This window comes from Labrus mixtus, chromosome 10 (genome assembly GCF_963584025.1).
Source record: "Labrus mixtus chromosome 10, fLabMix1.1, whole genome shotgun sequence".
In the NCBI taxonomy this organism is placed as follows: Eukaryota; Metazoa; Chordata; class Actinopteri; order Labriformes; family Labridae; genus Labrus; species Labrus mixtus.
In genome coordinates this window covers 12321218-12333488 of record NC_083621.1, presented here as the reverse complement: position 1 = coordinate 12333488, position 12271 = coordinate 12321218, and the positions used below count along the sequence as shown (strand labels likewise).

The 12271-nt window shown below is 39.1% G+C and overlaps 1 protein-coding gene across 2 annotated transcripts; it reads left to right on the top strand.

The window, feature by feature from the left end:
* Positions 1–101: 101 nt before the first annotated feature.
* On the top strand, positions 102–10531 carry atl3 (atlastin 3). Of its 2 annotated transcripts, none has more exons than XM_061048328.1 (14): positions 102–215; positions 1612–1836; positions 3582–3716; positions 4307–4411; positions 4497–4547; positions 4801–4857; positions 4973–5065; positions 5150–5288; positions 5392–5519; positions 5601–5657; positions 5853–5924; positions 6088–6279; positions 6841–7080; positions 8279–10531. In XM_061048328.1, exons 2-14 carry the CDS (start codon positions 1633–1635, stop codon positions 8339–8341), a joined length of 1536 nt encoding a protein of 511 aa, XP_060904311.1. In that variant the 5' UTR covers positions 102–215; positions 1612–1632; the 3' UTR covers positions 8342–10531. The 2 variants fall into 2 exon arrangements, with proteins under 2 accessions (XP_060904311.1, XP_060904310.1); XM_061048327.1 differs by having other exon boundaries at positions 138–222; positions 1619–1836.
* The last annotated feature ends 1740 nt before the right edge of the window (positions 10532–12271 follow it).

Below are 12271 nucleotides of genomic sequence, written 5' to 3'. Positions count from 1 at the left end.
TAACGTAGTCACAGACCCACTAAAGTCAACGTAGGAAGACGTTCAGAAAAACTACATTTTCCATGAGACGTGGCGGGGATTGACAACGGAAGTGCGTGAGTTTTTTCGTGGTGGAAAAAAGTTATCATAAGTTGTTTTCATGCCAGAGTGAAAAAGTCACGTTTGTTAGTCTGCTCGCAGGGGGGATTGCTTTGAAGCCGCTCAAGTCGCCTTAAGGTAATACTAACTTTACAATGTGAACCAGAAGCCACAGCATGGAGCAGGATTATAGCTTCAGTTTACAAGATCGGTTAGTTTCATAACACTGGTTTCCTCTAACAGCGTGCGTTAGGCGTTAGCTTTTCAATGTTTTTATTTAACTACCAAACACATGCATGTTATTCGATAATAGTAAGATAGCATACCAGTTGTTATGGGCTTTATTGAGCTTCTTTAATCATCTCTATTATAGTTAGACATCTTTTATTTAGCTCGCTCAAGCAGAGCTAACCTCGATGGTGATAAGTGGCAGATACTTACAAAAAAAACCAACGTTGATTATAGAGATGCTGGTTTATAATTTAGATGATGTCTTGCAGTATCTGCTCGTACGTTACGTTGACATCCACAGGTTTCAGCACACTCACTGCATAGCAATGTCAGACATGCTGCTGCTAAGTGCCACACCTTTAGAGGTGAGGAGATTTTAGTGCAAGGAGGGACAACATGCTTTTGATATTATTGCCATAGAAAAGCTGTTATGAAAGCACCATCCCTGTCTTACTCATCATGGGAGAGGAGATCCTCCTCGGGGGGGGGGGGGGGGGGGGGTTGTTTACAACAACAACGAAGTGCTTTCAAAAAGCTAAACAGGAAACTGTTGGAGAGAGCATGCTAAATCCACTAGCTGGAGGCAAAGCAGCATGACACACATAAAGCATCTTATCTTCTGCTAAAGCACAGAGAAAATATTGTGATGAAAGGATGATTGCATGTCTGAATTTCCAGTAGACACAGACAACATAATGTTTTCAGAGTAAAGATCAATGAGTGTGTTTATCATCCATCTTAGGTCATGGTTGATTTGAAAATGAGTTGCATTTCTAAACTGACACTTCAGTAATTTATCCTTTAGACCTACAGTATCCCCTACATGGGTATTATCATTTATTTATATATATATATATTGACTTTTTTTCATTTACTTTTCTTACATTAATCATTATCTCTATTTTAATAATGATTTCTTTTACAATAAAACTAATATCAGAAACCTCTACGGATTTGTTAAAGTGTAAAAATAAAATCATATATCAATATTGAACGCTATCATCCTCTGTACTCTGCTGACTAAAATTACTTTTAGATTTTGAAAAAAAAAAAGTTGTTTTAAAATAATTTATCAAGAAGAAATGTCAAATATTTACAATTCCAAGCTCCTCACATTTGATGCAGATTTATGTCACTATGAATACGATTTTTTTTTTTTGTACAGGTGTGGGCTGTAAATAACCAGCTTATACATTTTCAGTATTTGGGACATCTTTTAGACTACTACACAATTCAAAAATAGAAAAGAAAAAGTTGAAATAATAATGTTACAGTTGGATAATAACCTGGTGTTTTTGTTACAGGGAACAGAACCTCGTCCGGATGATGAGTAAACCAGGCCCAGTTCAGATTGTCACGGTGTGTAAGGAGGAGCACTCCTTTACTTTGGACCAGGAGGCTTTAGCTCGGGTTTTGTTGGCTCCTGAGGTCCGAGACAAACATGTGGTGGTTCTGTCAGTGGCTGGAGCCTTCAGAAAGGGCAAGAGCTTCCTGCTTGACTTCATGCTCCGTTACATGTACAGGAAGGTGAGTTGAACAACTTTAATGTAACTTCTGTGTTACACATTGTATAAGGAAAAATCATACTGTCTTAGAAAGTTTTAATTCTCATTTTCACAATAACTGTGGAGCAGACACTTCTTCTAAGGCACAAGATTGGAAATTAGTGCTAAAATATATAGAATAAAAAAATAAGAGTTGTCCAAATTCATTGTCTTCCCCACTCCCAACATCTTGGACCTTAAACAGCAAAGCCCTTAAATACCAAGCACATGAACTCCAGACACCTGATCACCCAAAGGTCACTCTGATTCCCTTAGATGAAGATGAAGATCCTCTTCCTGGAAACTGGCTCACTTTGACAGGAGATCGGTCCCCATTGCCATAACAGTGTTTCTCAAACTTGTTTCAACAATATTCCTCTATGGGGTATTTTCTTCTTCTTCTTCAGGATTTGTTAGCTGTTCTACACTCCAGGCTTAAAACCAAAGAAGACTTTTGACCAAAGGACAATTTTGACACTTCAATTTGAAGATTTGTTTTTTTGGGGCTTTTTGTGCCTTCTATTGGAGAGACAGGACAGTGTAGAGAGTCGTTAATGACATGAGGTAAATGAGCCACAGGTCAGATCCGAACCCGGGGGCCGGCCGCTTCGAGGACTACAGCCCTCTCTACATGGGGCGCCAAAAACTAGCTCGGCCGTTGGCAACCCCAAGATTGTAATCCTTACGAAGTTTTCTGACTTTTAGCTGGGTGAAAGCTGAGGAAACTTGGATCAATTCCTGGCCTGGGCCCTTTGATGCACGTCTACCCCACTATCTCCTCCAATCGTTTCCGTTCTCTCTTCAGCTGTCCTTTAAAGGCTTTAAAGGTTTTTGTCTTTCAATCACAAGCGCCCCTTTCTGTTCTCGTACATAACCATAGAGGTGCGAGGTGTGTGAATGTACAATGATGTTTCTAATGTTTTTCCTCTACTTAGGTTCTGTTTTCAGGTGAGGCTCTGTACACACTGTGGTAACAAATGTCTTTGAAAGAGGACCATAATGTAGTTATCCACAGAGCTGTGTTAGACAGGCGTAAAGAATGAAGTTCACTCCCCATATCAGTGGAGTGAAGAGAGGATAACAACCTTTTAGTTTAAAGGCATTTATTTCATGCTAAGATTTTGTCATGTTTTTCTTGAGAGCTCTAAAGCAGGGCGGTCACAGCAAGTGATGCTGCCTTGAGGTGTGGGAGTTTGGAAGTCTCTATAATACACTGAGACCTTCATGCCCATCCCTTGTCTAACATGTGACCTAACTAGTTTCCTGAAATCTGATCGTCGCTTATTAGACCGTGTGGAGTCAAAGTGAGTCATCTTGTTTTCAGGTACATATTTCAAGCTAACCTAGTCATGGTATTACATTTAATGTACTCATTGAGAGATCTCATTGAATTTGGTAACATTCAAATCAAACATGGTGTCCATTGAAACACTTCTGTAGCCGTCCTTCTGTAGCAGTGATAAAAACCTGTGATTATGCCCTGACTGAGTTCAACAGTTCAATTATTACTTTTCTGTTTTGTAAATGATGCACTGGAGTTTCTATTGATTCAGTGTACATGTCTGCTGCTGTAGTGCTACATTATTGGAAGATAGAATATAGGATAATAGGAAGTACATGACAAGGCATGTTTCTCATTTGAAATAGGCCAGAGGGTTTAGATATACAGAGTTTCTCAGCAAAGCCCCAGCCTGCCCCTGATTGAAAAGGTAAAATGTGTTTCTGCAGGGCGATGAGAACTGGCTTGGTCTGGATGATGAGCCACTGACGGGGTTTTCATGGAGAGGCGGTTCAGAACCTGAGACGACAGGCATCCAGCTGTGGAGCGAAGTCTTCCCTGTCCGAAAGAGCGATGGGACAGAGGTACCACGGTTTATTTAATCTATGCAGAATATCTTGGTCTACATGTTGTTTGCAACTTTAAACTGTGCAACTGTCAAATCAAGACATTATTAATAACGTTGTATTTGATGATTATATCAAATCATTTCTAGAAAGGTCTTCACTTTACTCTGGATTTGATCTGCCTTTTCCCTTCAATATTAACCCCATATTCTCATTTCATCCTCTTAAGTCTGACTGTTATTCACAAAGCTGTTAGAGAATTAGTGCACGATGTAATTTAAAATGAGATAAGATTATATTAAATATAATTTATTTCATGATAACAGCCATATGTTGTAGCCAAAAGACAAAGACGATCACCAGAGATGAGTGATAGTATAAATATAATAAGAAAACCTCCACACAGGCAGAAATATACTCTGTAACTAACAGGAACATCCCACATTAAGGTAGAGAGTGGAAGGGAAAGTCCTGTTTTTTTTTTTGTTGATTTGAAGAATCTATTCAAATTAACAGTAAGTTATGTTTTCTAAAGAAATAAAGAGTATCCCCGTTAGCCACACCCAGTGTTTATGTGATGTACTGTATGTGTCTCTGTTCACCTCTAGGTGGCAGTGGTGTTGATGGACACTCAGGGTGCCTTTGATAATCAGTCCACTGTGAAGGACTGTGCCACCATCTTTGCCCTCAGCACCATGACCAGCTCCATACAGGTGACTGATTTCTTCTTAGCACTGATTTAATCATTTCTAATTATCCTCATTTCAATCTATACTGATTTCCTTTCTGTCTATATAGATCTACAATCTGTCCCAGAACGTACAGGAGGATGATCTGCAGCAGCTACAGGTCTGTTTACAGTAAAGTTTTTCGTAAATCAATGTAGATTACATCAATGATGTTTGAAAATATGAAGAGTGACAATGACTATTTCATTCTTTATTTTAATCTTTATTCACATTAAAAGCAAGGGTCTTAGAATATGCTACCTGTTTCAGACTTAGGGGAGATTTGACTGAAGCTTCGCTGCTTAACTTCAGCTGCGCTTCAGATTTTGGCATGTCAGTAAACATTTTTCACAACGGCTGTCTTTTCCTCACAGCTGTTCACAGAGTACGGTCGTCTTGCCATGGATGAGATTTTTCTGAAGCCCTTTCAGGTACGAGAAAGATTTGAGAAACTGCTGCTGAGGATGTTTCAGATTGTTTTTGTTGCATTGCCTTATGTGCGATTAAACCTATGAGAACTTTTTCTTTTTTCTTTTCCCTCCACAGTCTCTGATGTTCCTGATCAGGGATTGGAGTTTTCCATACGAATATGCGTACGGGTTTAAAGGAGGCAATGAGTTCCTGGACAAAAGATTACAGGTACAACATCGGTCTCGTTGATTTTGCAGGAAAAAAAAGGGTAAATAATCTTATCTGAAATTATATGCTGGGTTGATTTTAAAGGTTAAGGAGGCCCAACATGAGGAGCTCCAAACAGTGAGAGAGCACATCCACTCATGCTTCACCAACATTTCCTGCTTCTTGTTGCCTCACCCTGGGTTGAATGTTGCCACCAGCCCCTCTTTTCAGGGACAACTCGGTGGTAAGATCCCCCTTCTTCCAGTTTTGACTTTGTTAAAGGTTGCTATTAAGCTTTGCACCTGATTCACTAAGCGCTGAGAGTTTTGATGTATCTCTTTTGTCAGATGTGGCCACGGAGTTCCGAGATCAGCTGCAGAGCCTCATCCCTAAACTGCTTCATCCGGATCGTCTGGCTGAGAAAGAAATTAATGGAAACAAAGTCACTTGTCGTGGCCTGCTCGAGTACTTCAAGGTAACATCTTGTCCATCGGAGTTCTTCGACTGATCTTTAACACATTTTTTTTTCATTTCTAAAATGTAATTTTCTTACCAGGCTTACATCAAGATTTACCAGGGAGAGGACTTGCCACAGCCAAAGACGATGCTCATGGTATTTATGATTTATTCTTCAAATACTCGGCTATGTGTAAATGTGGCCTCAGACTGCCGTTTCTAGGCCCGATATTGAAGTCCACATGAATGTCATGGAGGTGAAATGGGAGGATGAAGTGATCCCGCCGTTGACTCATTCTTTTTTTTTGTCTGTTTATTTTTCACTTTAACATGTGCCTGCTTGTCTCACCAGGCTACAGCAGAGGCTAATAACCTGGCAGCCGTGGCAGCAGCCAAAGATCAGTATTACAAGAACATGGAGAAGGTGGGTTTACCTGCATAAAAAAAGATTCATTAATTGTCTTCATTGTGTTTGGTGATCATTTTCTAACAGAGGAAGGCTGGATAATCCTGTTGTATACTAACCAGAAACAATGATCATAAGATCCACACTACTGAACCACGTTTCTCTCCGTTTCCTCTCTCAGGTGTGCGGGGGAGACTTGCCCTATGTGTCTCCTGACTCTCTGGAAGAAAAGCATGACTTTAACATCCGAGAGGCTGTTCACACCTTCTCCTCCACCAAGAAGATGGGGGGACAGGAGTTTTGTGACCGTTACCAAACACAGTTGGAGAAGGAGCTAGAGGAAATGTGGCTTTCTTTCAGCAAGCACAACGAGGTAATAGCCTGTCCTATTAATATTCTATAGAACCCTTGTGTCTGTTAAGGGGTGCAGCAGCTGAAATAGTTCAAAAGAAGACATAGATTACAACTTAAATCTTTAAACTTTAATCTAAGTACTTCATGGGCTGCGTTTTTCTGAAAGGTATTACGTTGTGTATAATGAAGAGTGAATTATTCATCATGACTATTATACTTCCTATTGTAAATTATGAAAAGTACTCATCAATGTATAATGTGTGTTTTATGGCAAGCAATGCCTTTTAATTCCTGTATCTCAGTGGTGAAACCCAAATCCTCACAACTTTATTATCAAACCTATTACCTTCCCCTGACTGTAAAGGTTAGTGTGGACTTTGTACCTGAACTTAAGAGAGAACTTGTGTATATTTGTTTGTACATTCTGCGGCTTAGTCTTACACACGCTTACCCATTCTTACTTACACTCTTCCAACTTTAGACGACTCTGGCATACATTAGTATTACATGCTATGCTTTTTTGTCAACATTATGATTTTGAAAGTGTTCTTAATCACCTGTTTTCTCTTTGCTTTAAAAGTCCAAAAATCTCTTTAGTGCTTTCCGGACACCTGCAGTGCTGTTTGTCCTGGTGTGCCTCCTCTACGTGCTGTCAGGTGTGTTGCTCTTTGTCGGCCTCTCAACCATCGCCCTGGTGTGTGACTGCACCCTGGGTGTTGTCATGATGGCCATGCTGACATGGGCCTTCATCCGTTACTCTGGTCGATACCATACTGTGGGAGGAGCCATCGACCAGGCCGCAGGTGTTGTCCTGGAGCAGGTGAGAAGAAATGGGGCTGGTGGTCAGTCTTTATTTACTGCTGTCTGTTCCTTTTAGACTCTCATCTTTCAAGCTTTTTTTTTTAAAACTGCAATAGCACATACAAGGCAGTAGAGGGAGCAGTTTGTGTTGTGAAGAACACTTAAAGCCTCTAGAAATCCTAGAGTGACATAAATCAGCAGTGATACATTTGTACTTACTGGTAGTTGCTTGTTTATAGCATCATGTGCTGTGTTAAATAAAAAAAATAGATATGAATACAAGAATAGTTTGAGTTTTAAATGCTTTTTAGAATAGTGTTTTCCCCATTTTACCTGAAACAACTGGAGAAACTGTTAAAAACATACATTAACGGGGCGCGCTGGTGGCGCAATGGTTAGGGCGCGCGGCCCATGTATTGAGGCTGTTGTCTCAAGGGGGGGCGGGCGGCCCGGGCTCGCATCCTGCCTGTGGCCTCCTTCCCGCATGTCGTTCCCCGCTCTCTCTCCCTGGTTGCCGACTCTATCCACTGTCCTATCTCTCCATTAAAGGCACAAAAAGCCCAAAAATAAACCTTTAAAAAAACATACATTAACTGTCACTTCCCATCATACATGTAAACATCACCTGACGTTTAGCTAGGGAGATATCTAGCAGATCAAAACTCATTTTATGTTCAAAATGTAACAGTTCATTTGTAAAAACTAATACGGTTGAGTTTATTTAGCTTGTAATGTTTCTCTTTGGCAATGAATTACTTTAATGTGTCTGTGAGCCACGTCCAGTTTAAGGTTTCAATTCACAAGGATTTGTTTTTAATCCCTTCAGTTACTAAACCGTTTGCTGGAGACGCTCTAACTTTCCTGTTGCAACTCTTTTCATAACACATTTAACCGTTTACTTCTTGTTAGAAGAATTGAAATATGGAGCTTTAAATTAGATACAAATGGATCCAACGTCATCAGAGCACGAATAGAAAATCCAAGTAACATCTGCAAGAGTGTAGAAGCCCGTTCAGAGTTAATTCTGAGGCTTAACTTCTGTTACTAAAAGGAAACCAGAGTTGGTTTGTCAGATCTAAACCACTCTGAACTTCCTGTTATATTTTTAACCTTCCCAGGCAGAGGGTTTCAGTACTATATATTAACCACATCTGTGAATGTTGAAAGAACATATTCTGTGACGTGACTCATCTTTCTTTTTTCCCCTCTACTTTCAGGCCACCGTGGTGTTGAACAAGTCGAGAGGAGCAAGCACCATTGACCAGAAGAAATCCAGTTAGAGGACCTATGAACCTTCATAATCTTGATGCAATGCAACCAGCACACAACACAAGCACACACTCAGCACTAAAGCCTTATCATGCCTCCCATTGAACATCAACACAAGGTAAACAGTTGACTCACCAGCATCTTTATTATGCAAGTCCAGGCTTACATAAAGGTGACTGGATTCACTGGAGTCAAATCATCTGAATCCCTGGAAGTGATTCTTCACGTCTTTAATTGATACTGCCATCATTTGACACGTTTACAATTGGTCTTAAAGACAAGTCAATGTTTACCTTTTAAACGTACACAACACTTAAATCTTTCTTATTTAGCTCAATGCATCTGGACTTTGCTTGATATTGTTCAGACGAGGGCAGTCAGGGTGCTTCTCAAATAAAGCTTCTGCAGTTTATCTTTAGATAACTACCTTTTGAACTGCTGGCTTTAAAGCTAAAACATTTATACATGTTTCTTTGTGGCTTTATTTTTTTTTTACTTTGTGGCCTTAAAGACATTCCATTGTGTTTGATTTTGCTTTATAAATAATATAAACTTGCATATCTAAAAGGGTGAACTTTCACTGCTTTGAGGGAGGAGAGGATACGCACTTTCTATATTGCTCAGTAGGTTTTGGTAGCTGCATTTCATGAGGGTTCAGTTGAATCTCATTTGTTTCAGATTCTTTGCAGTTTATTCTTGATGGATTTTTGTTACACTTTTTACATTTTGATACTAAATGCTACACTCTTCTAGAGATATTATAAAGAAAAATATTTAATGTGTAAAATGTCCCAGGTCCAAAGATGAAGCTTAGAGTACTTAGAGGTGTTGAGCACCCGTCAAAATAAAACTAGTAACCAATCAGCCAAAGAGTCAGCTTTGACCTACTACTATTAGCACTTTATACCTCAGAATGGTTCAAACACAAAGGATGTAGTGTTGACTATAGGGGTTTAGTCCTTTTGAAAGTTACTACAATGAATCCATACAGAAAACATAGTTTAAACACAACGCAAAAAGAAGCAGCTTGGATAAAAATCACGAGAAATAAGCAGAAGAAACGATGGGAAAACGGGACTTTGATTTTTGTAACTTAGGTTCTGAACAAATGTAGCACTTCTGATCATTAATCTGAATGGAAGTGAAGATTACTTGTGACCCTCTTGAAGTAATTCCCTAATGTAATGTTCTAAGTGACCATTTATAGGCTGTGCATCCATAGATACATATTCTCCAGAAATGTTTACATCTGATCTCAAGTCAACTTAAAAAAAAAAGAATGGCAATGTCAAACTTCTTTTTGATCTTTATGACTAGTTTTTTTTTTTTTTGCTTTCTGGTGATCTATAGATAGGTATTGATGGTTTTTGATCCAGCTTGAAGTAGTTGCACGTTTGGTTCAGAGATTTGCTTTAAATTACTTGTAATTGATATTTGCAAAATGAATATGGAAAGGGGCTGAGTTGTGTTCTGAATTCCTGTTAACTAACCTGCGGCCATTTAACCTTTCAGGCGTGTATTTTTCCCCAAAAACAGTCACGAAGGGAAATTAAAAAGGCTCCACAGTGGATTTATTAGGTTTGTGGAGCCAAACATGGATTCTCATACTAACTCAGAATGAATCAGGCATTGGATTAAGGTCTCTTTACAGGATGAAAGGCAGGTTCTTTCTTTCAAACACATTGGATTGGAGGAGTGGAATCGTGAGCATTTACTTAGTAAAATTGACTTTTTAAATGCCAAAAGATAGTGTGACCTGAGACTAAAAGTAGCATCCCGTAGTTTGTAATAATTTTGTAATGTGCACTTAAAAATTCAAAATAATTGACACAAATACAACTGCTAAATGGAGCTTTAACCTTGCAGTGATTCCATGATACTGTAGGTAAAAGTCATAAGAATATGAACCAAACCAGAGGCATGGGAATATTAAGGATAAGACTCCCTTGATTTCCATGATTTCTGAGCATCACATAACACATTCCATGTATGTCTCTCTCCACAAGAGGAGGAGATTTCAAGATGTACAAGCATTTTATTTTGCACTTTCCCTCCTCTCTGGTGCTTTTTGCACACAGCTCATTCCTAAATAATTGAAATGCATGCAATATTGTTAAAAAGGAACTCATGTCTTGCAGGGCTATGGTGGCCTTGAGTTGCGAAATACTGATTTTATAAAGAATAAACAGAGCTTGAAAATGTTAATGCCTCTTTCTAATGTGTTACCACTACTGTAATTATCAACTTAATTAATTTTCGGTTGCAATGTGATAGGGGTATATTGTCTTATTATTAGGGGGAAAACAACAGTTTTATATATATGATATAAGATATAATGTATAGAATAAAATGATTGTGATTCTTAGAAAACCTTGATAAAATGATTGGATTCACAGCAATCCAAAGCTTCTGTACAAAACTGAAGAGAGGATGCGGTTTCTTTTGAGGTTTCTTGCGACACAGATCCAACATACAGGTTTAACATCACAAACTTGCTGTGTAGCAATATTTTGGTCACAACCACAGAATATTACTTCTGATTCCATACATATTTTAAGATCTTAAAACAGGAAGCTACAAAACATAATTGCATGTTTGACTCAGATTATATCAGATTGCATAAAACTTGATTTAATTGATAAATGGCAGCATAACAAAATGCACTTTAGCATCTCACTAGATAGTGAAGCCAGTTGAAAAATCCTTTAATGTTAAGGTATTAAACGTTTAAATTATTGTTCAAACTAATCCATTAAGGAAATGTTGTGTGATTATTAGGTATTGCTACGTATTCAAATTAGAAAATGAAACTATACAGGCACATTTAATATTTAGGCTACATAATGACAGCTTGTAGTTAAAAATGTGACATGTAAACTGTTAACAATGAACTATTGTACACTATAACTGTGAGAGCAGTGACATTAGAGATCATTTACAGGAGAGTGAGTAAAACTGTGCAGTCTGAACAAAGAGCTAGAATGTAGTGTTATAAAGCTAACGCCAGAAAATATATTCTACCATAGTGGTGACGTGCTTTGTGAAAATAGAGGCTACTTTAATGTCAGATTTTATGACACTTATAAGTTTATGTTTTTTTGTTTTTTTTTATAGCTACCTTTCTATTGGCTGTTTGTCCACATTATGAATGTGAGCCACCATTTACAGGCTTTGTGTTTACAACCATAGCGCGGCTATGTAGGCCATTATAATAACCCACATTACAACAATAAAAAAAACAGCACTACCTCCATATGATTGAACCCCATCTGTGATATTATTTCAACAGCATCATATTATTGTCTGGATAATTGTGTGGATTCAGCTCCCTGCTCGTCTCCCACAGACTCTCATCCTCACACTGACCCCCTCTCTGAGAGCGAACCTCTCTCTCTCTCTCTCTCTCTCTCCCCTCCACGAGATGCCGTGTACAGAAAAACTGCTACAGCGAATTTCGTGTCCCTTGTTTCCTTATATGGTGATCAGCGTCGCGGCCCGACCCTCCCTCGTGCTGTGAGCGAGGCGCGTGCACTGACCGCCGCCGCCGCTCACCGTTCACTTCCATATTTGGAAGTAAGTCCAACAAAACCGCGCAGAGGGAAAGGGAGGTGGGAAAAGAGGGGAGACATGGCGGAGAATTTCCTCCCATCCTGAAAACCGCTTTGTGCTTGGCTGGTTGGTGAATGTAGGTGGACGACAGCCGAGCAAGCATTAACTAGTGAATCACTCCTCACGCCATTGGTGTGATAATTAATAGGACATGAAACTGAAAATAAAGCATTTGTCACAACGGCGAGCAAACACACGTGAATATTGTATTGTTTTTTTCTAAAAGGGGGTGCAATGCAAACAACAAGAAAGTCAATCTGCAGAATATCAAAGGCTGAAAATATGTGGTCTGACCAAGGCTTTAGTTGTAATCTGCGTGGTTGCTCAATTGC

Bases quoted from the DNA above. Each gene is read 5' to 3' on its own strand.
- atl3 (XM_061048328.1), top strand. From the start codon at position 1,633: ATGATGAGTAAACCAGGCCCAGTTCAGATTGTCACGGTGTGTAAGGAG. The intron at 4,858-4,972 runs GTACGAGAAAGA...TTCCCTCCACAG, and splicing joins TTTTTCTGAAGCCCTTTCAG to TCTCTGATGTTCCTGATCAG. The intron at 6,280-6,840 runs GTAATAGCCTGT...TTGCTTTAAAAG, and splicing joins CTTTCAGCAAGCACAACGAG to TCCAAAAATCTCTTTAGTGC.